General features: G+C 45.4%; 1 protein-coding gene across 1 annotated transcript in view; it reads right to left on the bottom strand.

Annotated features, from left to right (window-relative positions):
• MATN1 (matrilin 1) overlaps positions 1-13,309 on the bottom strand; it is a 109,135-nt gene that overhangs the window by 48,451 nt on the left and 47,375 nt on the right. Inside the window, exon 3 of the mRNA XM_078682519.1 lies at positions 471-693. Coding sequence (XP_078538645.1) covers positions 471-693 — 223 coding nt within the window. The remainder of the gene's footprint in view (positions 1-470; positions 694-13,309) is intronic.

Here is a 13,309-nt window from a genome sequence, read left to right as displayed (position 1 = left end):
GTTCTGTGACCTTTGGTAAAACTAGAAGATACAGAATTAGAATTCAGAATTTCCGAAGTCTTTGCATTCCCTCTTTGTTTTTGAAGTTTTGGTCCTGGCAGCTCTCGCTCAGATGTTGCCAGGAGAGGTAGGGTGTGTGTGTGCCCCTAGGATAAAATACAGTTTGGTAGATTAGTGGCCCCCAGAACGTAGCGTGAGCTCGTGTCCAATGCTTCATACCAAACAATTGGCAATACCCAGAGCTTTGGCCTCAAGCTTCTGTGTTTACTTGTTCTTTCCCCAAAATACGCTTGTCTCTGTGGAGCTATTAGCTCTTCTGCACACTCAATGGTACATCGTCGGCCCTCTGTGCCACCTCCTTGACCTATGACTACCCCCAACTCATAACACAAGATGCAATGAATAGTTTTGAGTATCCTCCCATATGGGACTCTAAAGGGCCCACTTCCTGTTCTTCTGAAGTAACTCACCGCAGAAGGCCTCCTGGAACTTCTTGGTAAGCTTTTCGATGACATGGTAGCTCTCCACGTAGTCCACGTGGTCATCAAGCGGCTCGCTGGCGATCTGACGCAGCGTGCTCTTGTCCACGCGCCCCACGCCGATGGCAAAGATCTCCAGGCCGCTCTCTCGGGCCCGCGCCGAGATGTCCTTCACGCCGTCCTGTGGGCGGCCGTCTGTTACCACAATTGCGACCTGGGCAGTGGAAGAAGGCGCGTGCATGAATTAAAAAAAAAATTATCCGGTGGGTTGGCACCTCATTTTTTATAAAAACATGTTTTATTGTATTTTTTTTTAAATAATACAAGAACATTGCGCTTACAAACATAGGTGTTTCAACAAATTGCTTCATTAGGGCTAGGCGCACCTGCATACACCATTGCAACCAGCTCATTATTACAGTAATATACCGGGTTCTCGCCTCGGGTGAACAGTCACATTCCAGTTTCAGACTATCAGTAGAGTAACACACCTGGAACACACCTTGAGTGTTTTGTATGCTAATGAGGAACTCACTTCAGGTACACAAGGAAAACACAACAATTTTATGAAGGTCTCTCGCCTGACTTCTTGCACAATACCTCCATTGTGAGCTGGCACCTGCCTAACACACGTAGCCGTTACACAAACATATGAAGGGGTATGTAAAAATAGGTAGGCAACATGCAATAGGAACAGAGAGGACACCAGCAAGTGATTGAGTAGTGATGAGCAGCTGGTAGCTAATGTCAGATCAAGGGCAGACTCATCTAAGAGAGTCAGGCTCATGACTGGCTCTTTTCCAGCTCAAACTACCTTAGCACCTTCGGTGCTCATGACGGCTCCTGGCCGTCATGAGTCACAGTAGACGTGTGCTCATGACGGCCGGGAGCCGTCAGAACATTGCCGCTCCTGCCACACGCGGTTGATTCCCCGCCTGTGCAGGAGAATTAATCAGTGGGCGGAGTTCTTATGGCTCCCGGCCGTCATGAGCACATGCCCACCGTGATTTATGATGGCCGGGAGCCGCCCTGAGTACGGGATCGCCATGCCCAGCCCCACCCCCCTCGCACCATGGCGGAATTTGCCCAGCGGCGAAGGTGTTAGAGAGTTTTTGCCCTGATAGGGATCCTTTACACATCGCTGCGATGCTCACTTCCTACTACGTTTCTAAGACACAACTCGTTTGAAGGCTCCCTCAGTGAGCACCCCATGTTATGTTATTTATATTTATAAAGCACAACAGTTACCCTGGGGTGTTCTGGCACTAGCTTAAACTATCAGATCACAGGATGGCGTGTAGTCCCTAATTTTTAAAAAGCCAGGTTTTTGGTGCCTTTCTAAACAACATCAAATCAGGGCCGGCTTTAATGTGGAAAGGGAGTTTTTTCCAGGCCCTTGCAGTATAGGGAACAAACCTACTCCCTCCCCAGTTGACTTTCTTAAAGAGAGGTACTGTCACCATCTTTGCTCCTAGGGAGCTAAGAGTTCTTTTTGAAACATACCAGTTAAATCGCTGTTTAACCCCTTCGCTGCGGGGTGTTTTCCCCCCGCTGTGCGGCGACGCTATGCTTGTGACGAGCTCAGCTCGCCATGAGGCACAGTGCAGCTGCACTCATGACGAGCGGAGCTCGTCACAACCACACCCGTTTTTGGAACGCTCAGCACAGCGGGGTAATTATCCCCGCGTGCAACGTTCCAACGGCCGTGTCGAGCTCAGCTCGTCATGGGTGCAGCTGCACTGTGCCTCATGACGAGCTGAGCTCGTCATGAGCATAGAAGAGGTTAAGATGGTCTGGTCCTACTCCATGAAGGCCTTTGAAGGTAGTACAGAGGGATATGAATCGCACCCATTGCCTTACCGGCAGCCAGTGAAGCTTTTTAATTTCTTTTGTGACTGATACAAATTTTGGCATGCCAGTAAGCAACCTGGCTGCTGCATTTTGAAATAGTTGCAGTTTATTCATTTGTTGCTTTAGAATGTTCAGATAAAGGCAGTTGCAATAATCCAACCTTGATACATTAAGGGATGTTATCACTATGCATTGGCTGTCCTCAGGTAGGAAAGGAATTATTTTCCTAATCATTCGGAGGGACTGGAAGTTGACTGATGTAACTGCATTTATCTGATCCTTAAAAGTCAGCTTGTCATCAACTATTACTCCCCAATTATTTGCTTTACTTACAAGCTTTGGAAGGGTGCCAAATTCTTCAGGCCACCATCCGGGGGCCCAGAAGTTGGCATTGTTTCCAAAGATGATGACCTTGGTTTTGCTTGAATTCAGTTTAAAGCAGTTCTGGGTCGTCCACATCTTAACTGATCTCATACCCATTGTCACTGAAAAGGAAGCCACTGTTCACCCTGCCACTAGAACTCTGAACAGAGCCCTCCCTACTAATGCTCACAATCTTAAATGTTTCTCACCCTGCTAGTAGGCACTGTATGCCATTGCTTCCCAGGTTTGTGATGTATAGTTACCATCACATGCAAATATATGTACATGTATAACAACATTACAAATCCTAAAAGTGCCATACAAGAATACATAACAGAGTGCTAAAAAGATTTCTGCACCACATGCAATTGAGATGACTGTGATCTGGGCCGGCCTGGGAACCCAAAGCAGACTTGGCACATTTTGTCTAACCAGCCCCCATATGGTGCATAGCAAGCTAGCGAGAGCAGCAAGCGAGCCTGACCACTACAAAGTGATTTTTTGGGGGGGAGGTGGGTGTTCTTACCCCAAGAAAATCTGGGAGAAATGGCAAAAATAGTGCATTCTACAACACATTTTTCACAGTAATTGATGACCTTACAGTGCACGAGGATACAGCCATCTTTACTGGGGCTCTTCAATAATTTCCTAACTATTACACTCCAACAGTGCCTCTCATCTCTCCATAGCCCCTCTCTCAAATGTATTTTATTTGTTTTATAGCACCTCTCATACCATTGTAGGATGTCAGAGCATTTTAAATCACACACATGCTGAGACAATGAATCATACGTGTGTAAATCAGTGCATAGAAAATGTTACATAAGACAAATGGACCACAAGGTGTAGGATTAACATGTCATTAATACTGGTAGGCATTTTTTAAGAGTGCTTGGTCTGGGGAAGCACAAACCCAGGATTCAGAATGTAACACAGTAGTTAGGGTTGACTTTATTAACAAGAATATATTTCTACCCAAACAAACCCTTTTTAGCAAAATTAGAATAATGAAAGAATGGGAGAAAAAAAATACTTTCCAACCTAGATTGTGACTGTAACTTATGTAATGCACAGTCACAAAAGGATCTCTGACAAAAGTGGTAAACCACTGAACTATTCACATAAAATACTGTTCTGTGATCTGCATAGTACACGCTCTTTGCGGCAGGCATATTATCCCTCTTGGCTACCTTAGATGAGTCAAAGCTGCCACATGACAAAACTCCGTCCAACAGTTACATTAATCGCCAGAGAGTTCTTGGCACTTTTATTGTTGCTTGAAAACTGTTGGATTAACAAGGATCTCTGCAGTGCTTTTTAAAACTTCTGCACTGCTCAAAAGTGGCCCCCAGTAGAAAAAGCAGCCCCCATCCTTCCAGCCTGCAGAGGAAATGCCCTATGCCCGGTACAGCCAGTCCAGCCTTGCCTGTGGTCCAACTTAGTACAGGGTGAAACACAAATTGGTGCCTCAATCGAATCCACGCCTGTCCATCCTAATCCATGCCTCTTCTAAGCCCCTCCTCTCCTAAGCCGCTCCTCTCCTAAACCCATCCTCTCCGAAGCCCTTCCTCTCCAAAGCCCCTCCTCTCCTAAGCACTGTACCCATCTCTTTGAAAAGTGCCTCTTTATACCACACAAAGACAGCTCCTGTCTTCAACTGATACTGATATGCACGTAAAAGCACTCAGAGTATCGCTCTGGTGCAGTACCAGTTCCCATTTTTAAAGGGTACACTGGCTTCATTTGAGCTATACACGGATTAAATGGTTTGGGTTTGTGGCATCATTCCTTAACAAAAAAACAACAAACACAGTAGGTCTGGCTTTTTTCACAATGAAAACCGTTGATGGGATAAGTACAAAGATGTGTATTTGTCAAGTGTTTTAAAACTGTGTATTGTAAAAGAAACTTTGAATTGGTAGGAGCCCAGCACAGAGGACAAGGGACAGAATACTTATGCACACAAAATGTGGTGGGATGAATGCTTGAAAATAGTCTAACCACTGGCAATCGCTCAGGGTATCATTCCAACCTACTGTTTTTTGCTCAGGGTGCCACTCGAAACTAACACCCACCTTATGCAAATCAGTACTAGCCCTGCTCCTCATGGGAACAGTCAAACCCGAACTGCCAGGCGAGGCCGGAGTGTCTTTCACTAATGTGCTATTCACAGTGCAGGTACAACTTCACAACTTCAATGTGAAAAGCGTATTCACAGATATAGGCACGGCCAGACTGGGAACAGAAACCAGCACTGGCAATTCCGCTAGTGTCAAGCACCGCTGCTGATTTTGTTACAGGGCGCAGATATTGCAGCACTGCTGTAAAACCGTCTTCCCAGCAACAAAACCGGTTACCCACGGGTCAAAAACCGCCCCCCCCACCCTTCAGGTTCACTGGGAATACGCCCTGTGGCCGCTACAGCCAGTCCAGCCCTGGATATAGGGCGCAGTGTCCCGGTCGCACCCAGTTAAGGGTGTGCTGGGTTCCTTATACATAATACTGACCCCGGTAGAATTAATAAAACAAATTAACGTGTAAAGCAATTTTGGAAAAGTGACAATATTCAATCAAAAAGCGACAAAGATGAACCAGAGTAAAGTATGTTTTTAAAAGAAAAAATTACGATAAAAACGATTTTTTTTCCTTGTTCACTGAGTTCACGTGGACCTAGAACATCTACAAAATTGTTTTGAGGTGGTGTCGAGAATGGCCACTAGATAATTGAGAATATTGTAGCATTCTTGTCATTGTCGATTTTTCACATGAAGCCTTGATGTGTATTCCTTGCACCAGCAGAGGGGGGTGTTACATTAATAATTTTTGTACAATTCCATTCCCCCTCACATCTTAAAGCAATATGGTGCCACAGGTCTTTCGAGCAGGCATCAATAATGCTGGAAGCTCTTCAAAATGTCATACATCATCTACGATGTATCAAAAAAATCTCCATTTTATTAATCAGTAGCTCTATTTTTTCATCACATCTAGCCATGCATTTCACCATTTCCGCCATCAGGTGGCAGTGATGCACTAATAAACTTAACTCATTTTCCATTACTGTTCTGAGTAATATAGTGATATAGATAGACCCTTACAAAAAAGTTGATTTGTCGCGAGTGGCTCACACTATCTAAAATGTAGCGTCGTCTTTATCCCTTTTACAAATAAAATATAGCAACCTATGAATTACTGCCACGGGAGAACATTCAACCTATTCGTTTTTAAAGCGTTCTACAAAATTAAATGAATAATTAGTATGTATGTAGAGGTCTCATTCTGTAGGGAGTGTTCTGGCGAATGCTGTGATTAAGTGACAGGCATTATTAGGAGGGCGAGTGATATGTGCATGTCCTGTTGGTACTCTTAGGTGACAAATGTTGGAGGCCGCAGTAACTGAGGCACTTGATATCATCGACCTGCTCAAGGTAGTGAACATTTGGGAAAGGGCAGCCCCAGCCCCATGGTATTCAGAGAGCCTTAAGAAAGAAAAGGCCACTTGCAGAATCAGTGCGAGAAAATGGAGAAAAACGAATTGGCATATTATCAAGAACGGCGATAAAATGATAGCCGATTTAGTGGCAGAAAACTGCTGCTAAAGCGGCGATAATGGGCTTGATAATATGCCCTGGAGAATTCCAATAGAAGTCAATGTTCACACCAGAACATGGACTTCTATTGGCATTTTCAAGGGCTATAGGACAGCAATATATCTAAATATTTGCAATACAGCAAGAAGATCGCATTTAGGCACCCGAATCTCTGAAGCAAAGAACTCCTCTAAAGAGCTCTTTAAGATCCTCAAGGAGTACACCAACCCCAGAGCTAACAACGCCTCCCACCCGCGGACGCAAAGGTTATGTGATGATTTAGCTAATCATTTTAAACAAAAATTTGATAAAATCTATTGCTCCTTTGGTTCGGAAGAGTCTCTTAGGGTGGTAGTACAGTCCCTGGAAATCCCTGTTTCTCGCAGCCTAGAGTCCTTCTCAGTCAGCACCTCTGAGCAAGTTCTGCCCTTATTAGCACATACAAAATCAGGCTCCCCATTAGATCTGGCCCCTCCTTTCATTGTCTCAGATCTTGTGCCGGCCCTCTCCTATTCGATTATGGAAGTCTGTAATACATCAATAGCCACGGCTACGTAAGTGGAAGAAGGTGCATATCAAGCCATTTCTGAAGAAAACACTAGCCGATCCTTAAGGTTTACAAAATTAGAGGCCCATCTCTCTCCTCCCATGCTGCTCTAAAATTATTGAGACTCTGATTAATAAACAGCTCTCCGGCTATTTGGAACAAAACAACCCACTTGATCCTTCTCAGTCAGATTTCCGGAAGTGTTACAGCACCAAGTCCGCACTGACTGAAGTTACAGACACAATAAGGCTGTCACTGGACAAGGGGACTCCTATGATGCTAGTTCTTCTTGATCTGTCGGCAGCTTTGGACACCATCTCTCATAGAATCCTTTTGGATAAACCAAGAGAGATTGGTGTCAGAGGAATGGCCTTAAAATGGTTACAAAGCTTTCTGACCGACAGAATGCAATGTGTACAATTGGACACATTTGTGCCACAGACCAAGGTAGTGGATAAAGGGGTCCCTCAGGGATCCATTTTAAGCCCCACCTTGTTCAATATCTATATGTCTGTGCTGGCCTCTATTATTAGATCCTGTGGGTTCGATACGATCTCATATGCGGACGACACCCAAGTAATAGTCCCCATAGAGACGGATCCCGCCTTGACCAGAGCAAAGTTTAAGAACTGTATGCTAAAAATAGCTGCATGGATTAGTAAGAATTTCCTACAGCTTAACTCCGGAGGAGCTATGGACCTCTGATTGGTGGCCTGTAGTATATGGGGAAGCTCCCACACCAAAAAAGTGGGCGAAGAATTAGGGCATCGTAATTGATCACAAACGTTCCATGGAGGAGCATGTAAAAACTATCTCGGGCACCTGCTTCGGCATGATGTGAATGCTGAGAAAAATCTTCCCTTGGATTCCACTTTCGGCTAGAAAAGCCTTTATACAGGCGCTGCTAGTCAGTAGACTAGACTATGGAAATTCGCTGATGGTAGGGATTAGAGAAGATCTACTGTCTAGGTTGCAAGTTGTCCAAAATACAGCGGCGCATCTAGCCTTGAACAAACCTGCATGAACCCCGTCATCACCCCTTTTGAAACAACTGCACTGGCTCCCTATCAGGAAAAGAGCAGTTTTTAAGCTCTTGTGTCTAGTGTTTAAAACACTTCAGGGGATGGGTCGGGTCTATCTAATGAAGAAATGAAAACCTTATATTCCCGTGCGCCAACTGAGATTGAGTAGCCGATAGCTGTTCTGCACCCGGAGAATAAGGAGAGCCAAAATGGGTGGTTGTGCATTCTCTCACCTAGCCCCCGCCCACTGGAATAGACTGCCAGATGATATCCATGCCTGCTCTAATCTGGCACAGTTCAAGAAACGTCTTAAAACCTAGCTGTGCTAAACAGCACTTCTTAATATGATGTCTGCAACCCAGGCGCGAGAGATCCCCTCGGGGATGATTCGCAGCGCTGTACAAATCTTAATAAAAATAATAATAAGCTAGATACAGTGGGTTCCCCTAACACTTGGCTGGTTTGCAGTCGTGGGTGGAAGGATCTGGCTGGCATCGTGAACTGGGTTTGTGCACTTGGAGCCCCAATTATTCGTCTTTTGCACAGTATGTCCGGAAACTGATGCCAGACATACCGTGCAAAAGACAAAGAAGATTGATTGAGGTTGCATTGTCACCATGGACATGCAATGGATACACGGAAGATAGATACTATTGTACGAATAATTGGGACTAAAAGTGCACAAACTAAGATTGCAATGTATTAACAAGTTTATTCCCGAGGAAGTGGCTACCCAATTCAGTGTCTGCTGAGACACTAGAATGTGTCCAGCAGGACACTACTAGGGCCACAGTGTGATAACAACCTCAAAGCTCATAATTCCAATATGTGTGGTGACAGGAATTACATCTAATATTGGAAGTTATCACTTGCTTGTGATGAGGTCCATGTAGTTTAGACGGCACCATGAACAGTGCTGTCCCGAAAGTAGTGGCCTTGTGTGTCTGACTATTTAGTCACATCCATGAGTCTGGTCACTGAGGCGTTTGTCATGTACTGACATTGGCATCTTTTACCTGACATTCCAGGTGCACCCCCTCTCACATAGACCATGCTCACTTACTCCAAAACCTCCTGGGACCAAGAATCAGATGAGCGGCCAGGACAACTAGTACCCTAGAACTCTGATAATTAACGACTTGCTGAAACAGCCGGACCGAATCTCAGATTCACATTTGTGCATGTGATGTGCAGCCGAAAAACAGTTGCTTGAATAAAACGAAAAGTGAAAAGGGTTTAGCAGTAGGACCCAGACACGTGTGTGTCTGTGTCTATATATATATATATATATATCTTTGTACAAGGGGCACACTGTTGTAGAAAATGGCAATGCAATAGTGCTGGCTTATGAATGCACTGTCATGCAGGAATAAAAATCAAGGTAAGCTAGTGAATTCCCTCTCATTTTGGTCTGCTGGCTGAGATAAACGCCGTATACAACCTAGTTTTATAACACACTTTAATAGTGGGTCAATGGCTCAAGCCCAGGCAGCTGAAGTAAACAAAATGATTAGTGCTGTGTGGGGGACAAGCACTGTTTTGTAGAAGCACACAACTTTTGCCCAATTTTAACATGTTCTTGGGACTGCTTTGGATCTCGAGCGTGCCACTGTCAGAGCGCTCTAGTGCTCAGCGTGGACACCAGGTGAGCCTGTATTTAAAGCTCTCACCCTTCCGCGCAGCGGTGACGCGCAGCGGAAGCGCCTGACTCTCGCCTGAGTCAAGCCAGAGTCTGCCCGTCTGCGCCCGTCAGCGCTAAGGAGGCGCGAGAGGCGGGAGACTCTGAACTTTTTTTCCACTGTCCCACAATGCCTCCTAACTTAAGTATGTCACGTGATTTATTATTATCACTTCGTGGTCCTCATGCTCCCTGTCACTGTTCCTTAGCTCCCCACATTTGGTATGGCCCGGCCTGCTGTGCGCACTGTCATCAAACACTAAATTCTGATCTGCCATCTGAGACATCCACTGATGCTATTTTACTTCGAGGCGGGCTAATTAATGCACGCTCCTTAGTAAAAAACGCTCAGAACGTTTTCGATCTTATCACTGAATCTCAGCTGGACTGTCTTTTCATCACGGAAACATGGCTGAAGCCATGGTGTAATCCTGCCCTAGCTATAGCCCTACCACATGACTACCACATCCTACGTCTGGATAGACAGGAACAACGAGGAGGAGGTCCTGCAATTATTTATCGAAACATCTTTAAATGCTCCATAGAAGAATTGACGGAATTAAAAGAGTCAGAAGCACTGGCTTTCTCCTTAGCAATCCATGACTCCCTTGTATTCTCCGGAGCCCTTATCTATCGCCCCCCAGGCCCCTCCTCCACATTTCTGGACTCTGTAGGTGACGTACTGAGGGATCTAACTCTCAGGTTTTCTAATTTTACGGTGTTGGGCGATCTCAACCTACATCTTGAGGCCCCAACTGATCCTGGAGTCAGCTGTTTCCTGGACACAATTGAAGTGTTGGGACTTACTTTGGTGAATCGCGAACCCACCCACCCATCAGGCAGGACATCTACTAGATGGCATTTGTTCCAATCTTTCTAGTCTGATAGTTAAATCCCCTTGCCCTCAGGTATGGACAGATCATTTTCTAATTCCCTTCCTCATAGTCGAAACCCGGAAATCCTCTTTAAATTCCTTAAAATGTAAGGATAAACCCCATACGAAATCCATCCCGGATTGGAAGTCACTAGCCAGGAGAGCTGACATCGTCGAAAAACTCAAAGATGGGTTACCAGCCCTTGCCGACTGTACTTCCTCAGACTATCAGATCTTCTGTGATTGGATTGCTGGAGCGGGCACGCTGCTTATATCACCTAGTAATGAAAACTTGAAACGTAGGAATAAGGAAAAAAATGCTCCTTGGTTTTCACCAGCTCTTAAGTCTGAATTAGGCGAAGTGAAAACGCTAGAACGGAGGTGGCGTCGTAACTACGACACCGCCGCACGTAACATTTATATAGCAGCTAGACGGAAGTATCACGCAGGACTAAAATTAGCAAAAAAAAATCACTATCTACAGGCCATTTCTTCAGCAGGCCAAGAACAAAAAGTTATTTTTAGGATTGTTAAGGATTTTATTAATCCCTCAGCTCTATCGCAAGAGATCCCTCCATCACAAGATCTCTGTAATGCGATATCTGATTACTTCGAGAACAAAATCCTAACTATTACTAACACCTTTCCATCAGGAACCATCACAACAATGGATGACGAAGAGATAGTGAAGATGACTTCCCCCCTCCGTCTTGACGAGTTCGCCCCAGTACCCTTGGAGGAAACTGCTAAAGCTATCTTAGCCAGCAATTCAGGTTCCCCGTTTGACCCTTGTCCCCCTCCGGTGTTGCACTATCTAATAGAGATGGTTAATCCTATGATTAACAGTATCATCAATTCCTCTCTAGCAACAGCAAGTATCCCCAATGATTGGAAACTCGCAGCTGTTAAGCCACTCCAAAAAAAGGCCCTAGCCGATCCTACTACCCTTTCCAACCTACGCCCGATTTCCCTGCTACCCATGCTATTCAAGCTGACTGAAAAGTTTGTCAACAGTCAACTGACTAACTTTTTGGAGAAGAATAACGTTCTCCACCCGAATCAGTCAGGTTTTCGGTCAGAACATTCTACCGAATCAGCCTTATTATACATCGCTGAAACCTTAAGAGCAGCAATGGACCAGGGAAAACAGGCTGTCCTTATCCTACTTGACCTGTCGGCAGCCTTTGATACCGTGTCCCACAACATCTTATTGGACCGGTTGGCTGCCGCAGGGGTTGGAGGACAGGTGTTGGCTTGGTGTAGGAATTTCCTCACTGACAGACGCCAAATAACAGTGCTTGGCCCATATCAATCTGAGGCCAAAAACGTCAGCTCAGGGGTGCCACAGGGCTCCAGTTTGAGCCCTGTTCTTTTCAATCTATATATGGCACCTCTGATGAACCTGATCGCGTCATTCAGGATCAGTTCTATTTCATACGCTGACGATACCCAACTGATTTTGGTGTTGGACAAGGAACGACCAGGTGCCGAGGAAGACCTCAGAGATTGTCTTGCAGCAACATTCAAATGGATGAACAACAACCATTTAAAGTGCAACGCCGGAAAAACGGAAATTTTACCCATGGGGACCAATAACCCTTTTTCCCCCATAGTATGCTGGCCATTAGATGCTGAAGCTCAACCCAACACAATTGTATCCGCCCGTAATCTAGGCATAAAATTTGACAACTGTTTATCCTTCAAACCCCAGGCTGTAGCAGTGGCAGGCATGTGCTTTCAAATCATTAAAGCACTTAGGAAGTTCTTTGATCTTCTCCCTCTCTCGGCGAGGAAAACAGTCGCAGTGGCCTTAATAAATTCTAGGCTGGACTACTGCAATGGACTTTATGTTGGAGCAAACAAAATCGTGCTCCACAAACTGCAGATGGTCCAAAATGCGGCTGCCCGCCTCGTACTGCGTTTGCCCCGTAGATCATCAGCCTCTGCAGCCTTGAACACCTTACATTGGCTGCCAATAGGAAAGAGAATTTTGTTTAAACTTCTCTTGATCACCTTCAGGGCTTTCCATCAACGCGGCCCAACCTACCTACGAAAGGGGTTTAAAAGATACTATCCAGCACGCTGCCTGAGATCCGCAAGCCAGAATTTACTTACTACTCCTCGCTTTAAACTGGCTACAAAGGGTGGCAAATCCATCTTTGTGCTAGGCACTAAGGCCTGGAACAAACTTCCCCTTTCCTTGCGGTCTTTCTCCCAAGAAGCCTCTTTTAGGAAGGCATTGAAAACCTGGATTTTCTCTCTGCCTGACGCTCTGTGTAGGACCCTAGTGTAGTGGATGTGTAGAAATTAGGACTTCTTTTCCCTATCCAACTCTTCCATCTGGGTTGTGTAAGCGCCAAGATACTCCTTGGAGTGGTAGCAGCGCGGTATAAATGTCCATTACATTACATTACCCCAACCACCCATGAGAAAGGCGAAGAAGTGCCGTACACCAGCACCCACAGACTTACCGCACTATACAGCACAAGAAACCTCTAGGATTTCTCAGTAATCTCCAGCTTCTATTCAGTTTGATGAACTCTCAGACAACTGAGGACCTGTGCTGATGAAGACCCACAAAGTTTGTTTCCCCGGGTCAAAACATAACGCAGGGACTTTGACACCCAGGAGGACCCATGCAAACTACCAAAAGCAAACACTGGGAGCATTTTTAAGACAGTTAATAACAAACAGGATGTCTTCTGTTACACTTCTCTGCCTTCAGTGCACTGCTCCTAGTCTTCTTGCTACAGTGTGCCAGCAGCCCCCTGCTTGTAGTGCATCTGCTTACACCCTTCTGCTGCAGTGTGCGGCAGCTGACTGACTTAAATGCTCCTGCACCATTACTATTGCAGTGTTCCGCAGCTGACGCCTACAGTGTTGCCACTCCTGCTACTAATGCCTC

Source organism: Lissotriton helveticus, chromosome 3_1 (assembly GCF_964261635.1).
Source record: "Lissotriton helveticus chromosome 3_1, aLisHel1.1, whole genome shotgun sequence".
Taxonomy (NCBI): Eukaryota; Metazoa; Chordata; class Amphibia; order Caudata; family Salamandridae; genus Lissotriton; species Lissotriton helveticus.
Note: the sequence above shows the minus strand (reverse complement) of the source record. Positions and strands in the feature narration are given on the sequence as shown.